At 43.8% G+C, this 22630-nt stretch overlaps 1 protein-coding gene and 1 pseudogene across 1 annotated transcript in view; one reads left to right on the top strand and one right to left on the bottom strand.

The window, feature by feature from the left end:
- Positions 1 to 6271, top strand: part of LOC140207820 (uncharacterized) — a 433432-nt pseudogene extending 427161 nt beyond the window's left edge.
- Positions 6272 to 17297: 11026 nt separating this feature from the next.
- Positions 17298 to 22630, bottom strand: part of LOC140208439 (uncharacterized) — a 91821-nt gene continuing 86488 nt past the window's right edge. Inside the window, exon 3 of the mRNA XM_072277122.1 lies at positions 17298 to 22057. Within this exon, the coding sequence (XP_072133223.1) occupies positions 20527 to 21738 (1212 nt within the window). The 5' untranslated portion in view covers positions 21739 to 22057 and the 3' untranslated portion in view covers positions 17298 to 20526. The remainder of the gene's footprint in view (positions 22058 to 22630) is intronic.

Raw genomic sequence — 22630 nt, 5'->3', positions numbered from 1 at the left:
GAGACAGTTCACCAGGTGGGAGATCCGCTTTGAGGGTGACCTCCTTGTTCCCTCGATGAATGCGAGCGTAGAAGTAATTGAGCTCATCAGGGAGGGTAGCAGAGCTGGAAGGGGGCACAGTACTAGGAGGTTTGAAGTCTGTAATGACCTGTATGCCATGTACATGGACCGGGGGTCTGAGGAGTTGAAATGCTCCTCGATTCTCTGTTTGTATATGTGTTTAGCCTGAGAGATTCCCCTCCTCAGGTTGGCCCTGGCTGAGCTGTGAACCTCCCAGTCTCCAGACCTGAAGGCTGAATCTCTTGCTTTGAGCAGGAGGTGAACCTCTCTGTTCATCCATGGTTTCTGATTGGGGAAAACTCTTATTTGTTTTAGTAATGTCTCTCTATCTACACACTTGTTGATGTGCTCAAGGACAGAGTTGGTGTATAAATCAATGTTAATCTGAGAGTCTGTGGTGGTATGGGCAGCAAACGTGCTCCAGTCTGTGTGCTGGAATTGGTGCTGAAGAGCAGAGTCAGCCCCCTCCGGCCAGATCTTAATAGTCTTCATTGTGGGTTTCACACGTTTAGTGACCGGGCTATACTTGGGAAGCAGAAACAATGAAAGATGGTCGGACTGTCCCAGATGGGGGAGGGTAGTTAGTTTGTGAGTGTCAGCCACATTTGTGTACACATGATCTGAGGTTTTATTACACCTGGTGGTGCATAATACATTTTGGTAAAATCTTGGAAGCACGGTACGTAGGTTACAATGATTAAAGTCTCCAGCGACAGTCAAAGCTCCGTCTGGATGCAATGTCTGCAGCTTGCTAATAGCAGCACTGAGGTCTTTCATGGCTACTTTAGCATTAGCATCCAGTGGAACATAAACTGCGACAGCAATGATGCATGTTTTGTGACAATGAGGGAGAGGTTGTTTTCTTTACACCAGTCGGATGTTGTTCAGACCTCAGGTACAGTCAGCAATCAAATGGTTGAGCATGGAGCGATGAATGTGCTGAGCTGTGTATATCACAATGCAAGAAGCATTGTAGGAAAACCAGATGAGCTCAGGACAGGGAATTCTGATATTGTAGCCATTATTGGGGACTTGGTTGCACCCAACAATCCGAGGGATTTAGAGGAACAAATTTGTAGAGAGATCGCAGACCATGCCAAGAAACAAAAGTTGATTCAGTAAGTGATTTTAACTTTCCATGTATTGACTGGGACTCCCATACTGTAAGAGGACTAGATGGGGTAGAGTTTGTCAAATGTGCCCTTAATCAGTACATAGAATTCCTGATGTAAAAGTGTGCAATAGGCTGATGATCCAGGGCTGGTGACAGAAATTAGTGACCATAATGCCATGAGATTCAAAGTAAATATGGAAAAAAGAGAGGTCTGGACCATGGGTTGAGATTCTAAATTGGAGAAAGATCAATTTTGATGGTATCAGAAAGGATCTGACAAGTGTGGTTTGGGACAGGCTGTTTTCTGGCAAAGGAGTACTTGGTAAGTGGGGGGCCTTCAGAAGTGAAATTTTGAAGGTGTAGAGTTTGTATGTGCCTGCATAATAAAAGTTGAAAGTTAACTGGTGCAGGGAACCTTGGTTTTCAAGAGATATTGAGGCCCCGGATATTTTGTTCCTCTAAATGCCTCAGACTGTTGGGCGCTACCAAGACTCACTAATGACTACAATATCATAATTCCACGCCCTGAGCTCTGACTTTTTTTTTTTAGTCGTCTTCTGTTGGTTTCTAAAAGCTTCCCAATCATTTTCACTCTTTTGTTTACCCTCTCTTTGGCTTTTATGTTGGCTTTGGCTTCTCATTTCAACCACGGTTGTGTCCTCCTGCCTTTCCAATGTTTCCACATCTTTCGGATGTATCGATCACTGAGCTCCCAAATTGCTCCCAGAAACTCCAGCCATCGCTGCTCCGTTGTCACTCCCAACTTTTCCCTTCCAAACAAGTTTGGCCAGCTTCTGTGTCATAGAAACATGGAGAAGTTCCGTATGGAAACAGGCTATTTAGCCCATCTGGTCAATGCTGAAAAAACATTTAAGCTGTCTAATGCAAGGGTCCCCAACCTTTTTTGCACTGCGGACCGGTTTAATATTGACAATATTCTTGCGGGCCGGCCAACCCGGTGGGGGGGGGGGGGGGGGCGGGGTTGGTGGGTAGGGTTGCCAACGGACAAGAGTAGCAGTCAAATACGTTGCGTTTACCCAGAGAAAGACTACAATGACCATGAAGCCTTGCGCGGGCACCAGTGCGCATGCGCGTCGTGACCTGCCGATTTTTCCTGCAAATCCTTTTTCGTGATTCTGTTCGGAGTGGGGGGGGGGGAGCGGTGTTAATCATGACTGGAATATAGGTGATAAATGGCTAATACACCCAATTTCATTTCTAAAAGGGTTTATCTAACGAATTTAATATAAAACACACAGCACATATTTTCCTCGCATGAATATAGTGATAAGTCAATTATTAGAGGAGCTTGAAGTAAGTGATGAATGAACTTCCAGTAGAAGTGGCAGAAGCAGGTTCGATATTATCATTTAAAGAAAAATTGGATAGCTATATGGACAGGAAAGGAATGGAGGGTTATGAGCTGAGTACAGGTCGGCGGGACTAGGTGAGAGTAGCATTCGGCACGGACTAGTAGGGCAGAGATGGCCTGTTTCCGTGCTGTAATTGTTATATGGTTATATAAGTAAGTCAATAGCATCATGACATTTTAAGTAACATTTGGATTTTAAACACACAGCACATATTTTCCCCGTATGAATATATAAGATCATTGGAACACACCAATATCGCTGAATCAGTGGGAGCCCTGGGCTTGTTTCCCTCCAACAACACGGTCCTATCAAGGGATGATGGGAGACAGCGATACTCGAAGTGAGTTCCTGTCCAGTCTATTCCGCAATTTAGTTTTCGTTGCATTCATTGGAGAAAACTCCGCTTCGCAGAGATATGTTGGAAATGGAAGCAACGTTTTCAGTGCTTTCGTGGCTATCTCAGGATATTTAGCCTTGACTTTGATCCAGAATGCCGACAGAGATGTTATTTCAAACATACTTTTCAGCCCGCCGTCATTTGCAAGCTCGAGGAGTTGATCTCCTTCCCGCGCTGACACAGATGACGCGCGGGTCATGACCTCACATGCGTAATGGCTGATCAGTGGCCGTGACGGGGAATGAGAAAAGGTGCAGCTGACTCATATCGCCAAGTCATATTGTTTCCTTGTAGCCCGGGAGCACATGCTTTGCGACCCGGTGGTTGGGGACCGCTGGTCTAATGCAACTACCTGCACCGAGACCATCGCCCTCCATACCCCTATCATCCAGGCTCCCATCCAAACTTCTTTGAAATGGTGAAACCGAGTTCATATTCACCACCTGTGCTGACATCTCAATCCACACTCTCACAACCACTGCAGGAAAGAGCTTTTCCAAATATTCCCATTAAATTTTCACCTTCTCCACTTAACCATGACCTCTGGCCATCCCACGCAACCTCAGTGGAAAAAGCTGCTCGCATTTACCCTATCTATACCCTCATAATTTTGTATATTTCTAACAAATCCTCAAAGCAATGTGTAATTTCCTTGTTTATGTTTAGAGCCTTTTTTAGATGTATAAGATGATGAGGGGCATTAATCGTGTGGAGAGCCAGAGGTTTTTTTCCCAGGGCTGAAATGGCTAACAACAGGGGACATAGTTTTAAGGAGCTTGGAAATAGATACTGAGGGGATGTCAGGGGTAAGTTTTTCACACAGAGTGGTGGGTGCATGGAATGCACTGCCGGCTATTTGTGTGTGAGTGTTTCAGTTACTGTGGGGCCAAGAACCTATGCAGCTCAGTGGGAACAGGGAATAATACCAATGGAGAGAGTCAAACTGAGCCAGGTCACAGATTGGAGATGGCAGAAATGCCCCATTCTTAGAGAGACAGGAAGAGCATCAGAGAATTTGATGGTCATTCCAGATACCAGCACTGTGCCCAGTTAGAAGGTGATTTCTCTCTCCAACTTGGGTTGAACCTCACTGTAACGGTGTGATGCCAGATCACACCTTGGCAACTCAAGTGATCTCATCTGAAATGTTGTCCTTCACTCATTGATCGATTTTGTAAATCTTTTTACAGATTAAAAATGACAAGGAATTTGTCTACGGGAATCTCGAACACAACACGCCAGTTTTGCTGTCTTTGTCCAGATATTTAAGAAGTGGAGCAATGATTCACTCGATCATCCTTCCTGCTCAGACTGTCGGGAGAGATTCATTTGATCATCTGACTGACTGACGCGCCTGTCATCTTACACAGGGGAGAGGCCATTCACCTGCTCAGACAGTGGGAATGGATTCACTCCATCATCTTAACTGAAGGTACATCAGCAAGTTTACACTGAGACAAGCCCATTCACCTGTTCTATGTGTGAGACGGGATTCAGTCGGTCATCCCACCTGTGGATACACCAGTCTGTTCACACTGAGCAGAGGCTGGTCATCTGCTGAATTTGTGGGGAAGGATTCACGCGGTTATTCGACCTAATGGCTCACCAGCGAGTTCACACCAGGGAGCAGCCGTTCACCTGCTCAGACTGCGGGAAGGGATTCACTCAGTCATCTAACCTGAAGGTACATCAGAGAGTTCACACTGGGGAGAGGCCATTCACCTGCTCGGACTGTGGGAAGGGATTCGCTCGATCATCCCAACTGAAGGTACATCAGCGAATTCACACTGGGGAGAGGCCATTCACCTGCTCAGACTGTGGGAAGGGATTCACACAGTTAGCTAACCTACAAGCACATCAGCGAGTTCACACTGGGGAGAAGCCGTTCACCTGCTCAGACTGTGGGAAGGGATTTGCTCGATCATCTGATCTACAGATACATCAGCGAGTTCACACTGGGGAGAGGCCGTTCACCTGCTCAGACTGTGGGAAGGGATTCACTTCGTCATCTCAACTGAAGGAACATCAGAGAGTTCACACTGGGGAGAGGCCGTTCACCTGCTCAGACTGTGGGAACGGATTCACTTCGTCATCTCAACTGACAGTGCATCAGAGACTTCACACGGGGGAGAGACCGTTCACCTGCTCAGACTGTGGGAAGGGATTCACTCGATCACCTGATCTGCAGATACATCAGCGAGTTCACACTGGGGAGAGGCCATTCACCTGCTCAGTCTGTAGGAAGGGATTTACTCAGTCATCTCATCTGCAGATACATCAGCAAGTTCACACAGGGCAGAGGCCGTTCACCTGCTCAGACTGTGGGAAGGGATTCACACAGTCAGCTCACCTACAAGAACACCAGTCAGTTCACACTGGGGAGTGGCCATTCACCTGCTCAGTCTGTGGGAAGGGATTCACTTCCTCATCTAAACTGAAGGTACATCAGCGAGTTCACACTGGGGAGAGGCCATTCACCTGCTCAGTCTGTGGGAAGGGATTCAATTTATCATCTCATCTGAAGGTACATCAGCGAGTTCACACTGGAGAGAGGCCGTTCACCTGCACAGACTGTGGGAAGGGATTCACTCAGTCATCTGACCTACTGAAACACCAGCGATTTCACACTGGGGAGAGGCCGTTCACCTGCTCAGTCTGTGGGAAGGGATTCACTCGATCATCTGATCTACAGAGACACCAGCAAGTTCACACTGGGGAGAGGCCGTTCACCTGCTCAGACTGTGGGAAGGGATTCACTCAGTCATCCCAATTGAAGGTGCATCGGAGAGTTCACACTGGGGAGAGGCCGTTCACCTGCTCAGACTGTGGGAAGGGATTCACTCAGGCATCTCACCTACGGAGACACCAGTCAGTTCACACTGCATAGCGGCCATTCGCCTGCTCAGTCTGTGGGCAGGGATTCACACAGCTGGCTAGCCTACAAGCACACCAGTCAGTTCACACTGGGGAGAGGCCGTTCACCTGCTCAGTCTGAGAAGGAAGTCACTCAGTTGTCCAACCTACAGAGACACCCGCAAGTTCATATAACCATATAACAATTACAGCATGGAAATAGGCCATCTTGGCCCTTCTAGTCCATGCTGAATGCTTACTCTCACTTAGTCACATCTACCTGCCTCTACCCTCCGTTCCTTTCCTGTCCATATACCGATCGAATTTTTTTTAAATGACAAAATCGAACCCGCCTCTACCACTTCTACTGGAAGCTCGTTCCACACAGCTACCACTCTCTGAGTAAAGAAGTTCCCCCTCGTGTTACCCCTGAACTTTTGCCCCTTAACTCTCAACTAATGTCCAGTTGTTTGAATCTCCCCTACTCTCAAAGGAAAAAGCCTATCCACGTCAAGTCTATCTATCCCCTTCATAATTTTAAATACCTCTATCAAGTCCCCCCTCAACCTTCTACGCTCCAAAGAATAAAGATCGAACTTGTTCAACCTTTCTCTGTAACTCAGGTGCTGAAACCCAGGTAACATTCTAGTAAATCTCCTCTGTATTCTCTCTATTTTGTTGACATCTTTCCTGTAACTCAGTGACCAGAGCTGTACACAATACTCCAAATTTGGCCTTACCAATGCCTTGTACAATTTTAACATTACATCCCAACTCCTATACTCAATGCTCTGATTTATAAAGGTCAGCAAACCAAAAGCTTTCTTCACCACCCTATCCACATGAGATTCCACCTTCAGAGAACTAAGCACCATCATTCCTAAACATGAGGAATTCTGCAGATGCTGGAAATTCAAGCAACACACATCAAAGTTGCTGGTGAACGCAGCAGGCCAGGCAGCATCTCTAGGAAGAAGTACAGTTGACGTTTCATGGGTATGGTGGATTTCTACCACTGTTTCCTCCCCTCAGCAGCCCGAATCATGCGCCCCCTGTTCACCCTGATGTCGGGTAAGGGCAAGGACATTACCTGGGATAAAGAGGCTGCGGCCGCTTTTGTTAAAACCAAAGAAGCCTTAGCAAACGCCGCGATGCTAGTGCACCCCAGAATGGGCGTTCCTACTGCCCTCACGGTGGACGCATCCAACACAGCAGTCGGTGGAGTGCTGGAACAACTCATCGAGAGTCGCTGGCAACCCCTGGCATTCTTCAGCAAACACCTACGACTACCCGAACTCAAATACAGTGCTTTCAACCGGGAGCTATTGACACTATACCTGGCAATCCGGCATTTCAGATATTTCTTAGAAGGTAGGCCCTTCACTGCGTTCACAGGCCACAAACCGCTTACCTTTGCGTTCACTAAGGTGTCCGACCCCTGGTCTTCCCACCAGCAGCAACATCTGTCCTACATCTCCGAATATACGATGGACATCCGGCATGTCTCGGGAAAGGACAACGTCATGGCGGACACACTATCCAGACCTACCATACAGGCCCTGTCCCAGGGGGTGGACTATGCAGCGCTGGCAGAGGCACAGCAGGCAGACGCTGAGATCCCCAGTTACAGGACTGCAGTCTCCGGTTTACAGCTCCAAGACCTCCCCGTAGGCCCAGGTGAGAGGACCCTACTGTGTTACGTAGCTACCAGCCAACCCCGCCCCATCGTCCCAGCAGCCTGGCGCCGGCAGGTTTTCGAATCCATTCACAACTTAGCGCACCCCTCCATCAGGACAACCGTCCGGCTGGTCACCAACAGGTTCGTGTGGCATGGACTGCGTAAACAGGTCAGTGAATGGGCCAAAACGTGCATGCAGTGCCAAACAGCCAAGGTGCAGTGGCACACCAAGGCTCCGCCGTAGCGGTTCAAACCCACCCACCGGAGGTTCGACCACATCCATGTGGATATCGTGGGGCCCCTGCCAGTATCACGAGGAGCGCGGTACCTCCTAACTATGATAGACTGGTGCACCAGATGGCCAGAGGCAGTCTCGCTCAGCAACACCACCTCCGAATCCTGCGCCCGAGCACTGATCGCAACCTGGGTAGCACGCTTTGGGGTACCAGCCCACATTACCTCCGACAGGGGAGCCCAGTTCACCTCCAGCCTGTGGTCGGCTATGGCCAACCTTTTAGGATCGCAGCTACACCACACAAATACCTTCCACCGTCACCTGAAGTCGGCTCTCATGGCCGGCCTGGAGGGGCCTAACTGGGTGGATGAACTTCCCTGGGCCCTGCTCGGAATTCGCTCGGCGCCCAAGGAGGATCTGCACACCTCATCAGCCAAGTTGGTGTACGGCGCACCCCTGGTTGTCCCAGGAGAGTTCATACCAGCCCCAAGGGGGCAAGAGGAAGAACCCACAGCAGTCCTGGTCTGACTACGGGAGCGTCTCAGTAACCTGGCCCCCATCCCCATTTCACAGCACGGACAGAGCCCGACCTGCGCACCCAAAGACCTGCAGAACTGTAAGTTTCTTTTTGTACGATGGGGCGGACTCCGGGCACCGCTACAGCGGCCCTACGAGGGGCCGTTTAAGGTGATCAGGAACAACGGGTCCACGTTCGTGCTGGACATTTGGGGGAGAGAGGAGGTTTTCACGGTGGACCGACTCAAACCGGCCCATGTGGACTTGGCGCAGCTGGTCCAGGCTCAGGCACCGCGGCGCAGGGGCAGACCTCCCAAACAGAGGCCGATCCAGACTGTGGACATTGGGGGAGGTATCGCCGGTTCTGGAGTGGGGGGCGTTATGTGGCGACCCAATTTCTAGCACACACGAACCGGCGCGCGCTGGCAGATAGGCCGGCCCCAAAAAGGGCGCCAGGCCATCTTCAGCAGCAGGGGGGAAATCCCGTGCGCGGAAAGGGTCTGCGATTGTGCATTCCCCACGGCAGTCCCACCCAGGGAGGGCGGGAACAGGAAGGCTTTAAAGCAGGCCGCGAAGTTTGAATAAATCTCTTTTATCACAACTCTAACTCACAAACTACGTGTGGTTATTTTTAGCGCTGTGTGTAGCACACAGCTACAATATAATATTTTCAAGTCTGCGAGCCAATACTTTGGATAAAATTTTAGAATCGAAATTGAGTAAAGAGATTGGTCTATACAAAGAACCTACAGTAAGATTCTTATTCTTTTTGAGAATGAGCGAAATGGAAGCTTCGTAAGAAGACTGCGGTAGTCTTCCTGCCTTAAAGGAATCTGTAAGGGTAGAACATAAGTGTGGTATAAGCAAGGAGGAAAAAGCCTTATTAAACTCTCCAGAGAATCAGCGGGTCCTGGGGATTTCCCAGAATGCAAATCTCAAATAGCCTGAGCAATTTCCTCCTGGGAAATAGGTTGATCCAATTGCCTACGATCATGTAACGAAAGATTTGGGATATTTAATTGATCTAAAAATTATTCATTGCAATATTATCATTAACAGAGTCAGAACTATACAATTTAGAATAAAATTCCCTAAAAGTGGCATTAATTTCAAGGTGGTCAGTTGTCATGTCCCCATTAATTTTATGTATTTCTTTAATTTGCCGATTGGCTGAAAATGGCTTCAATTGATTAGCCAGTAGCTTACCAGTTTTATCTCCGTGAATATAAAGTTGACTGAGAGAAGACGGTGGCGCGACGAAGCGCACAGCGGCCACTCCAGTGATGAATATTGTTATTTGTCAAGTAGGATGCTGTGCACGATCCTGATTTGATGGAGACGGATGTGAGAAGCACGGAGGAACATCTGGTGTAACTTCTGAAATGCCTGTTTCGCTGCCGCTGCTACTGTGCGATCCAGAATCTCCGGAGGGGAAGGCCCTGAATCCTTGGCTTTGCCTGTTGCTTGGCGGCCGGGACCAGGGTCAAAGCACTCAGCAGAGATGGTGCTGGATGTCGGAGGGCTGGTCGGAGGCTCGACATTTTCGGATGGACTCAGAGTCGGCTGTGGTCGGGTGCTTCCAGGGTGCTGCATCGGCAAGTTTGCGGCGCTGGAAGTTCATGGCAGGGAGAGTTTCTTCCTTCTACCGTCTGTGTGAAATGATGGGGCTATCGGGACTTTGAGACTTTTTTTTTAACCGTGCCCATGGTCTGCTCTTTATCAAATACAGTATTGTTTTGCAGGGTTGTAACTATGTTATAATTATGTGGTTTTTGTCAGTTTTAGTCTTGGTCTGTCTTGTGTTTCCGTAATATACTGGAGGAACATTGTATCATTTCTTAATGCATGCATTACTAAATGACAAACGAGGACTGAGTGTCCTCATAATCTAATCTTATCTTTTAAAAGTTGGCTTTCAATTGGATACATTAAAAGATCATATTTAGTTTTAGTTTCAGTACGTCTCTTATATGTTTCAGGATCAGGAACTGAAGCATATTTATGGTCCAGTTGCTTTAACTGATTGGCTAATTCATTTCTTTCTTTGTTAGCTTTTTTAATGATGTTTGTGATATAAGAAATAATTTGACCCCAGATGTATGCTTTAAAAGTATCCCATATGATAAGGCTAGACGTCTTTTCCAACATATTTTCTTCAACAATAAAGAGTAATTTGATTCTCCATAAATGTTTAAAAAATCTTCATCGGATAACAGAGTTAAATTAAATTGCCAAAATCTACTCATGGGGATAGGACCAGGAAGCTTTAAAAAATAGAATTACAGGAGAGTGGTCAGAGATAGCAATCTCTTTATATTCAACCGATTGAACTAACAGAATCATTTGACTACCAATAAAAAAAGTCAATCCCAGTATAAGTATGATGGACATGAGAGAAAAAAAAGAATACTCCCTGTCCGTCGGATGAAGAAATCGCCAAGCATCAACTCTACCACATATAGTTAGAAACGATTGGATAAACAAAGCTGATTTATTAAGTGTGGCTGGTTTAATAGATGAGCGATCTAATACTGGATCTAACCAGCAGTTAAAATTTCCTCCCATCACAAGGGAGTACGTACACAAATCTGGCAAAAATGAAAATAGACTTTCAAAAAATCATAGATCATCTACATTGGGGGCATAAACATTAGCAAAAACAATCAATTTACTGTCTGAACTCCGATACAATAACAAATCGACCATTAGGGTCCGAAACAACTTTATGCTGAATAAAGGAAATTGTATTGCCTACAAAAATCGAAACTCCACATGATTTTGCATTAAACGAAGAGTGGAATTGCATATCCTTCCACCGAGTAAAAAAAAACGTAAGCTATCACAGCTGCGTATGTGTGTTTCTTGTAAAAAAAAAAAAAGGTGCTTTTAATTTTTGAATATAAGCAAACACTTTGTTCCTTTTGGTGGGGTGATTCAGCCCTTTCACATTCAAATTAAATAGGTTACTATTTCAAACCATTTTAAATACTAATCAACATGTAACTAAAAATATCTGGCCATGACTTATTAAAACTAGAAAGCAAACCATAAAGTAAGATATTCAAACAAACAATCATATATATTTTTTTCTCTTTTTCAATCTTTATTAGTATCATAATAATAAACATACCACAGTATTGATACAAAATTATTGGGAATACAGCATTGTAATTTTCATAGTTAAATATAAGCCCAGTTGACACATGAGTATTAAATCTCCCTATCATACATGATACAGATGAACAATATAAAACAAAGAAATCTATATAAAAAAATCATGAAAAAGAAAAAAAAAAACAAAAATATATCCCGGAAAAAAACTAACATAAACAATGTTAATCAACTAAACTAAAAAAAGGCATGGGCTGTTTTGTAACATCGTTAAAAAAAGGGAACCATTAGTGTTGTTGACTCCGTTCCTCTCACCATGTATTACAAAGAAATAAAATAAGTTTGGAAAAGGTCAAGTTACATCATATGAAAATGTTTAATAAATGGCCTCCAAGTCTTCTTCGAATTTAATAGAGGGATCATAAACAACACTTCTAATTTTTTTTTTCAAATTTAAACACAACATAGTTTGAGAAAATCAATGAAATGTGGTGGGAGGATTAATCTCTTTCCAATTCAGCAAAATGGATCTTCTAGCCATTAATGTAAGAAATGCAATCATCCGACGAGCTGAAGGGGTTAAATGACTTGATTCTATCATTGGTAACCCAAAAATGGCAGTAATAGAGTGAGGTTGTAGGTCAATATTCTAAACAGTTGAGATAATATCAAAAATATATTTCCAATATTTTTTTCAACGAAGGACATGACCAAAACATTTGAGTTAGAGAAGCTATCTCAGAGTGACATCTATCACAGATAGAATTTATATGAGAATAATAACGAGATAATTTATCCCTAGACATATGAGCCCTATCTACTACTTTAAACTGTATCAACGCATGTTTCGCACATATAGATGAATTAACTAATTGAAGATGTTTTTCCCATTTTACAATTGGTACAATAATCTTAAGTTCCCTTTCCCAATCACTCTGATTTTTATTAGACATATTTTCATAATTATATCATAAATAATTGCTATTATACCATTCTGAAGAGGCTTTAAATCTAATTTTGTTTTTCCAAAATATCCATTGAATATACAAACGTTTGTAAATTCGGGAAGGTAGGAAAAACAGTATTTTAAAAAAATTTCTAACTTGTAAATATCTAAAAAAGTGAGATCTAGGCAAATTATATTTATTAGTTGTTCAAAAGACGTGAAACAATTATCTGAAAATAAATCACAAAATCGTACTCTACTTTTAATTTTCCAAGCCAAATATTCTTAATCTATAGTAGTGGGTTGAAAAAAGAAATTAGATACAATAGGACTTGCTAAAGTAAATTGATTCAACCCAAAAAGAATTCCAAATTGAAACCATATATGTCAAGTATATTTAACTATTGGGTTATCCATTTGTTTATACAATTTAGAAAGAGTAAAGGGAAGCGAAGACCCTAAAATAGAACCCAATGAAAACCCTTGTAAAGAATTACATTCAAGATTCACCCAACGTGGACTTGAAGTTGCATCCAAGTCTCATAACCAAAAATTTAAATATCAAATGTTAATTGCCCAATAGTAAAATCTAAAATTCAGCAAAGCTAAACCTCACCTCCTTTTTAGATTTCTGTAAACGTCCTTTGCCTAACCTAGGATTTTTGTTCTGCCATATATATGAGGAGATTTTGGAATCAACATTATCAAAAAATAATTTTGGAATGAAAATTGGCACCACTTGAAATACGTATAAAAACTTAGGCAAAATAATCATCTTGATAACATTGATCTGACCGATCAATGATAAAGACATTGGTGACCATTTAGTAAACAAAAGTTTAATCTGATCGATTAAAGGTAGAAAAATTAGCTTTAAATAAATCTTTACGCTTTTTCGTAATTTTAACCCCTAAATATATAAAAGAGTCAGTAACCAATTTAAATGGTAAACATCCATCAATAGAAACCTGCATATTTAAGGGAAATAGTTCATTCTTATTAAGCTTAAATTTGTAACCAGAAAAATTACTAAACTGAGCCAACAAGAATAAAGTAACAGGAATAGATTTTCCAGGATTAGAGATACATAATAACAAATCATCTGCATATAATGATAACTCCTGCATTTCATTTCCATGGGTAATACCAAAAATGTTAGGTGAGTCTGGGATGGCAATTGCTAAAGGTTCAAGGGCAATATCAAATAATAATGAACATCCCTGCCTAGTACCCCGAGATAAACAAAAAAAGGAAGATCTTTGATTGTTACTACAAACAGAAGCTACGGGGGAATGATATATCAATTTAATCCAAGATATAAATATCGGACTAAAATTACATTTCTCAAACACAGTAACTAAATATGGCCATTCAACTCTGTCGAAAGCCTTCTCAGCAGCTAATGAAATAATACATTCCAGAGTGTTAAATGAAGGAGTATAAGCAATATTCATTAACCTCCTAATATTAAGAAAATGAATAATGATTTTGAATAAATCCTGTTTGGTCCACAGAGATAATTTGAGGTAGTACCTTTTCTAACCTAGTCACTAATATTTTAGAAAAAAAATTGGAGTCTACATTCAAAAGCGATATCGGTCTGTATGATGCACAATCAGTAGGATCTTTATTCTTTTTAAGAATTAAAGAAATAGAAGCTTCATAAAATGATTGTGGTAATTTACCTAATCTGATTGCTTCTTTAAATATTCTAGATGACCAAGGAGAGAGAATAGAGGAAAAAAAACTTTAAAAATTCCACTGTAAAACCATCAGGACCAGGTATTTTGCCAGAATTCATTGTTATTTCTTCATCTGTCATCGGAGTTTCTAATGTTGAACATTCTTTGTGTGATAATTTTGGAAAGTTCAATTTCCTTAAAATATCATGCATAGTGTTAGAGTCATGAGGAAAATCAGAATTGTATAAAGAAATATAAAATTCTTCAAAAGTTTTGTTTATCTCGTCATGATCAACTGTCAAAGTGTCATCATGTTTACGAATCTGGATAATTTGACATTTAACTGAAGTAGTTTTCAATTGATTAGCTAATAATTTACCCAATTTATCACTATGAATATAGAACTTATTTCTAGTTTTCATTAATTGATTTTCAATTGAGGATGTTAATAATAAGTTATGTTCCATTTGAAGTTCGACTCTCTGTTTGTAGAGCTCCTTACTAGGAGCAATAGAATATTTCTTATCAATTTCTTTAATTTTATCAACCAACAAAAATGTTTCATTCTTAATATGTTTGTTTAAACCAACAGAAAAAGAAATAATCTGTCCGCAGATATAAGCTTTAAAAGCATCCCAAACTGTGCCTTTGGAAATTTCTTCCGTAATGTTAGTTGGAAAAAAAGAAATCAATCTGTTCCTTCATAAATTTAACAAAGTACAGGTCTTGAAGCAAATTGGAATTAAATCACCATTGCCTATTAGTACAAGTGGTATCCATTAACTTGATAGAAAGTTTCACTGGAGCATGATCTGAAATGGCGATAATGTCATATTTGCAGTCGATTACAGATGGAATTAGACGAGTCAATAAAAAAGTAATCAATTTGAGAATAAGAATGATAAACATGTGAGAAGAATGAAAACTCTTTGTCCTTAGGGCGCAGGAATCTCAAACAATTATATATTCAACCCAACACAGCTCCCAGAGAGAAATAGGCCCTACGCCCTCCCCCATCCAAAGCGAGAAAGCTGACCAATAGACAGTCAGTGAGCTAAGAACTAAGTACCGGCCCCAAAAAAATCCTGTTGACAGAAAAAACTCCAGTCTTGCAAGGTCATTATGTCCCTATCAATACACAACATAAAAAGCAAAAGAACTCAGTATTCGAAAATATGAAAAGGTCACTTTAAACAAATCCAAAAAAGCTGTATTAAAATAAAGCCTCAAAAAGGGATAAAATAAAGTAGTATCAAAAAAAACAAAAGACAATATATGAACAGCCAAATGTAAGCTTAATGAAACCTTATTTTAAATTCATATTAACAGAAGAAAAAACTTGATCAAATAAGAAGTATAACAGTTTTAGACTTCATCCTTCAGAAAATCTTTTGCATCTTCAACTGACTTTATTCTTTTTCACAATCCGTTCTTCAAAACAATACTCAGATGAGCGGGGAACCGAAGGGATGGTTTATATCCTTCATTATAAAATTCCAACATAACTTCTTTATATTTCATGCAATCAGTCAAAATTTCAGGTGAATAGTCTTCCACAAATCTAACCATGTAACTTTGGAAATCAATCATTCCTTGTCGCCGGGTATGGCAAATTAAAAGGCCCTTAATATGAAACTCCTGAAAGGTTAGTCCGACCGATCTGGGTTTCGCCGCTGAGGACAACGGCTTCAAAGTCGGAGAGCGAAAAGCTCGATTGAGCTTCGGCTCAGAAGTGAATAAAGCTGGGAAAATCTGCTTCAGAAAGTTTGCAAAGACTTCGAACGGTCAGCGCCTTCAACTGATTCTTCAAGACCCAGGATTTGCAAGTTATTTCTCCTGTTCCTGTTTTCGAGACTGATGATCCTTTTCAGCATTTTATCACTGGATAAAGATAACTCTTTGCAGAGTTTAATTGTATCTTCAATGTCCTCTTCAAGTGTCATTAGCTTCACAGTATTCTCCTGAATTTGGTTCTCATGCTCAAATAAAGTTTGTTGAATTGTATCCAATTTGCTGTTAAGCCATTGAAACTCCTCAGAGAATTCCTATTTCTGCGATTTAAGGAAGTCACTGATTGAATCCAAAGTGACTGGGGATTCATCTTCTGTTTCTCTTTCTTTTGCAAATGCTCTGGTTCTTTTCCCAGCCATAGTAAAGCAGTATTGAAGTATTATAATAAGGTTTCAAAAAAAAAGACTGGTAGAGACAATTAAGTAAACAGGGTAGGAGCAATCGAAAAGCGGCCAACAGGGCTCTGACTGCTTCTTATATCTAACATATGCTTCCTTCTTCCGCTTGACGAGTTGCCTCACATGTTTCGTCAGCCACGGTTCCCTTTTCCTACCATTTTTTCCTTACCTCAGTGGGACAAACCTATCCTGAACCCAGCACAAGTAGTCCCTAAACTTCCTCCACATTACTCCTGTGCTTGCACCTTTGAACACCTGTTTCCAATTTACTCTCGCTAGTTCCTGCCTCATCCATTCATAGTTAGCCCTTCCCCAGTTAAGCACTTTCCCATTTTGTCTGTTTTTATCCTTTTCCATAGCTATGCTGAAGCTAAGGGAGTTGTGGTCACTCTCACCAAAATGCTCCCCCACCAAGATGTCTGCCACCTGACCAGGTTCATTACCCAGAACTAGATCCAGAATGGCCTGTCCTCTCATCGGCCAGTCCACATACTGTGTCAGGAATCCTTCTTGAATACACCTGACAAATTCAGCCCCATCTATCCCCCTTGCAGTCAAGAGGTGCCAGTCAATATGAGGGAAGTTGAAATCACCCATAACTACAACCCTGTATTTCCTGCACCATTCAAAAATCTGCCTGCTTATCTGTTCCTCGGTGTCCCGAGGGCTATTTGGGGGCCTATAGACCACTCCCGGCACAGTGATTGATCCCTTCCTATTTCTGACTTCCACCCACACCGACTCAGTGGACACTCCCTCTGCAGCGTCCTCCCTTTCTATTGCCATGATACTATCCCTGACCAGTAATGCTACTCCCCCCTTTTCTACCTCCCATCCTAATCCTTGTAAAACACCTAAACCCCAGTACCTGCATCAGCCAATCCTGCCCTTCCTCCAGCCAAGTTTCAGTAATGGCCACAACGTCATAGTTCCACGTACTGATCCATTCTCTAAGTTCATCCCCTTTATTCCTAATACTCCTAGCGTTGGAATAGACACATTTCAACCCCTTGAACTGGCTACATGTGTGTTTTGTCCCTGCCTGTCCTTCCTCAGCAACTCAGAACACACAGCATCATGCCCTTGTCCTTCTACCCTCATCTCTGCACTCACATTCTGATTCCCACCCCCCTGACAATCTAGTTTAAACCCTCCCCAACAGCTCCAACAAACCTGCCCACCAAGGTATTGGTCCCTTTCCAGTTCAGGTGCAGCCCGTCCTTGTTGTACAGGTCAGACCTTCCCCAGAGAAGATCCCAATGCTCCAGAAATCTGAACCCCTGCCCCCAGCACCAACTCTTCAGCCACACATTCAACTGCCACGACTTCCTGTTCCCACCCTGTCTGTCTCGCGGCACAGGAAGCAATCCCGAGATTACCACCCTTGAGGTCCTGCTTTTTCACTTTTTTTCCCTAACTCCCTATATTCCTTCTTCAGGACCTGATCTCTACTCCTATCTATGTCATTGGTCCCCACGTGGACCAGGACATCTGGCTGCTCACCCTCTCTCCTGAGAATACCGAGAACTCCATCCGAGATATCGCGGACCCTGGCACCAGGGAGGCAACAGACTGGGATTCTATATCTTTCCCACAAAACCTCTTAACTGTCCCCTTAACTATCGAATCCCCTATCACTACTGCTCTCCTCTTTTCACTCCTTCCTTTCTGAGCTGAGGGTCCAGTCTCGGTGCCAGAGACGTGACCACTACAATTTGTCCCTGGTAGGTGTAGGTCGTCCCCACCAACAGTATCCAAAACAGTATACTTATTGTTGATGGGAACGGCCACAGGGGTGCTCTGCTCTTTCTGTCTATTCCCCTTCCCTCTCCTGACAGTCACCCAGCTACCTGTCTCCTGACTTTTAGGGGTGACTGTCTCCCTGAAACTCTGATCTATTACTGCCTCTGCCCCCCGAATGATCCGATTTGACAGGAGCTGCAGCTGGATGCACCTCTTGCAGGTGTAGATATCGGAGACAATTGTCCTGTCCCTGACTTCCCACATCCTACAATCGGAGCACTGGACTGCCCTATCTACTGCCTCCATTACTAACTCCTAAGTTAATTAATTAAATAAACTTTCCCGGCCTTACCTTACTGGGAGCAAGCTCATCCTCTGCCTCTGCTCGCTGAAATCTCTCGAGCCAAAGCCTCAAAGCTCCACTCCTTCACTGGCCGCTCTCCACTCCAGTCCACGTTAAACTCCAGTCCCAATAAAGGTGAATATGCAGCAGAAGAACCTCCTCCCATGCTCAGTGACCAGGGTGCAGAACTGGGTGTGGTGAGCATCAGCAATAATTGTAGAGTTCAGCACCGACAGTCACTCTCAAAATTGCATTCAGCAACGGTGATGGACAAATATCCAGCATGCAGCTTATTGAAACTTTCTCCCCAGTGCAGAAATCGTGCTTGACTAATCTTCTGGAATTTTTTGAGGATGTAAGTATGAAAATGGACGAGGGAGAGCCAGTGGATATAGTGTACCTGGAGCTTCAGAAAGCCTTTGATGAAGTCCCACATAGGAGATTAGTGGGCAAAATTAGGGCACATGGTATTGGGGGCAGAGTACTGACATGGATTGAAAATTGGCTGGCTGATAGAAAACAAAGAGTAGCGATTAACGGGTCCCTTTCGGAATGGCAGGCGGTGACCAGTGGGGTTCCACAACGTTCAGAGCTGGGACCGCAGCTGTTTACAATGTATATTAATGATTTAGATGAACGGATTAAAAGTAACATTAGCAAATTTGCCGATGACACAAAGCTGGGTGGCAGTGTGAAATGTGAGGAGGATGTTATGAGAATGCAGGGTGACTTTGACAGGCTGGGTGAGTGGGCGGATGCATGGCAGATGCAGTTTAATATGGACAAATGTGAGGTTATCCACTTTTGTGGTGAGAACAGGAAGGCAGATTATTATCTAAATGGAATCAATTTAAGAAAAAGGGAAGTACAACGAAATCCAGGTGTTCTTGTACATCAGTCACTGAAAGCAAGCATGCAAGTACAGCAGGCTGTGAAGAAAGCTAATGGCATGCTGGCCTTCATAACAAGGGGAATTGAGTATAGGAGCAAAGAAGTCCTTCTGCAGCTGTACAGGGTACTGGTGAGACCACACCTGGAGTACTGTGTGCAATTTTTGTCTCCAAATTTGAGGAAGGACATTCTTGCTATTGAAGGAGTGCAGCGCAAGTTCGCAAGGTTAATTCCCGGGATGGCGGGACTGTCATATGTCGAAAGATTGGAGCGACTGGGCTTGTATACACTGGAATTTAGAAGGCTGAGAGGGGATCTTATTGAAACATATAAGATTATTAAGGGATTGGACACACTGGAGGCAGGAAGCATGTTCCCGCTGATGGGTGAGTCCAGAACCAGAGGCCACAGTTTAAGAATAAGGGGTAAGCCATTTAGAACGGGAACGGAGTTGAGGAAACATTTTTTCACCCAGAGAGTGGTGGATATATGGAATGCACTGCACCAGAAGGCTGTGGAGGCCAAGTCTCTGGATGCTTTCAAGAAAGAGATGGATAGAGCTCTTAAAGATAGCGGAGTCAAAGATTATGGGGATAAGGCAGGAACGGGGTACTGATTGTGGATGATCAGCCATGATCACAGTGAATGGCAGTGCTGGCTCGAAGAGCCAAATGGCCTATTCCTGCACCTATTGTCTATTGTGAACCCAGTAATGTGTCACAACTGTAACATGCTGTGAGGTTTCAGTGTTAATGTAATGGCCTCTCTGTAATGTATCACTGCTGAGGTTACTGTTTCTCTGTAGCAGCAATGTTTACGTTACGACTAGAGACAACAGGGTTTTGAAGTGCAGGGCTATCCAATGGGAGAAATGTTGTTCTTTCTTGTGAGTCTGGAAGAGAGATTTTTGCGGTCTTTTGCTGGGGAGAGGTGAGAAGACATGAATGGAGAGAGTGGGCCATTTTCCTTTATTTTTTCTTTACTAACTCTATAGTCAAAGTAATAACTACAAAGCCCAATTGTTTAATCGTATATTATGTACCGTTTGTTATTTCAGGGTACTGATTTGTAATGGGGGTCACATCGTGCAGCATCCACCCAAACGAGATTTCTTAAGTTTGGCCGGGCTGGGGGCTATCACCCCCTATATTAAGCTGCTAGCTGAAGTGAGAGTTAAATATGGTTAGATGACTGAGCGAATTGCTTCACACATTCACAGCAGGTGAACGGCCTCTCCCCATTGTGAACTCAATGATGGACATTTGGTGGCGATGGCTGAGAGAATCTCTTCCCAAAGTCTGAGCAGCAGATCAGCCTCTACCCAGTGTGAACTCGCTGGTGTCTCTGCAGGTTGGATGACCGAATGAAACTCTTCCCACACACTGAGCAGGTGAACTACCTCTCCCCTGTGTGAACATGCTGGTGTCTCTGAAGATGAGACAACCAAGTGAATCCCTTCCCACACACTGAGCAGGTGAATGGCCTCTCTCCAGTGTGAACTTGCTGGTGACTCAGTAGTTGAGAGGACAAAGTGAATCCCTTCCCACAGTCTGAGCAGGTGAACGGCTTCTCTCCAGTGTGAACTCGCTGATGTACCTTCAGATTAAATGACTGAGTGAATCCCTTCCCACAGACTGAGCAGGTGAACGGCTTCTCTCCAGTGTGAACTCGCCGATGTACCTTCAGTTGAGATGAACGAGTGAATCCCCTCCCACAGTCTGAGCAGGTGAACGGCCACTCCCCAGTGTGAACTCGCTGATGTATGTTCAGTTGAGATGAGTAAGTGAAACCCTTCCCACAGTCTGAGCAAGTGAACGGCCTCTCTCCAGTGTGAACTCGCTGATGTACCTTCAGTAGGGATGAGCAAGTGAATCCCTTCCCACACACTGAGCAAGTGAACGGCCTCTCTCCAGTGTGAACTCGCTGATGTACCTTCAGTTGGAATGATCGAGTGAATCCCTTCCCACAGTCTGAGCAGGTGAATCGCCTCTCTCCAGTGTGAACTCGCTGATGTACCTTCAGTGCAGATGACAGAGTGAATCCCTTCCCACAGTCTGAGCAGGTGAACGGCCACTCCCAGGTGTGAACTGACTGGTGTCTCAGTAACCGAGATGACAGAGTAAATCCCTTCCCACAGACTGAGCAGGTGAATGGCCTCTCCCCAGTGTGAACTCGCTGATGCACCTTCAGTTGGGATGAGCGAGTGAATCCCTTCCTGCAGTCTGAGCACGTGAACGCCCTCCCGCCAGTGTGAACTGACCAGTGTATCCGTAGGTTAAATGATTCAGTGAATCCCTTCCCACAGTCTGAGCACGTGAACGGCTGCTCTCCAGTGTGAACTGACTGGTGTCTCAGTAGCTTATATGATTCAGTGAATCCCTTCCCACAGTCCAAGCAGGTGAACAGCCGCTCCCCAGTGTGAACTTGCTGATGTACCTTCAGTTTAGAGAAACAAGGGAATCCCTTCCCACAGTCTGAGCACGTGAACGGCTGCTCCCCAGTGTGAACTGACCAGTGTCTCAGTAGCTTATATGATTCAGTGAATCCCTTCCCACAGTCCAAGCAGGTGAACAGCCGGTCTCCAGTGTGAACTCGCTGGTGAGCCATTAGGTCAGATGAACAAGTGAATCCTTCCCTACAAATTCAGCAGATGACTAGCAATTTGCCCAACTAACTGGTGTGTCCACAGGTGGGAAGACCGACTGAATCCCTTCTCACACACAGAACAGTTGAATGACCTTGTCCCAGTGTAAACTTGCTGATGTACCTTCAGTTGAGATGACCAAGTGAATCCCTCCCCACAGTTGGAGCAGGAAGGATGATCGAGTGAATCCCTTGCTCCACTTCTTAAATATCTGTACAGAGACAGCAAAACTGTCGTGTTGTGTTCGAGATTCCCGTAGACAAATTCCTTGTCATTTTTAACCTGTAAAAATATTTACAAAATCCATCAATGGGTGTAGGACAACATTTCAGATGAGATCCCTTGAGTTGTCAAGCTGTGAACTGACTTCACACTGTTACAGTGAAGTTCAACCCAAGGTGGAGAGAGAAATCATCTTCTAACTGGGCACAGTGCTGGTATCTGGAATGACCACCAAATTCTCTGATGCTCTTCCTGTCTCTCTAAGAATGTGGCATTTCTGCCATCTCCAATCTGTGACCTGGCTCAGTTTGACTCTCTCCATTGGCATTATTCCGTTCCCACTGAGCTGCATGGGTGCCTGGCCCCACAGTAACTGAAACCCTCTCACACAAATAGCTGGCAGTGCATTCCACGCACCCACCACTCTCTGTGTAAAGAACTTACCCCTGACATACCCTCGGTATCTATTTCAAAGCACCTTAAAACTATGCCCAATTGTGTTAGCCATTTCAGCCCTGGGAAAGAATCCTCTGGCTATCCACATGATCAATGCCCCTCATTAGCTTATACACCTAAAAAAGGCTCTAAACATAAAGAAGGAAATTATACATTGCTTTGAGGATTTGTTGGAAG

Source organism: Mobula birostris, chromosome 13 (genome assembly GCF_030028105.1).
Source record: "Mobula birostris isolate sMobBir1 chromosome 13, sMobBir1.hap1, whole genome shotgun sequence".
Classification (NCBI taxonomy): domain Eukaryota; kingdom Metazoa; phylum Chordata; class Chondrichthyes; order Myliobatiformes; family Myliobatidae; genus Mobula; species Mobula birostris.
Note: the sequence above shows the minus strand (reverse complement) of the source record. Positions and strands in the feature narration are given on the sequence as shown.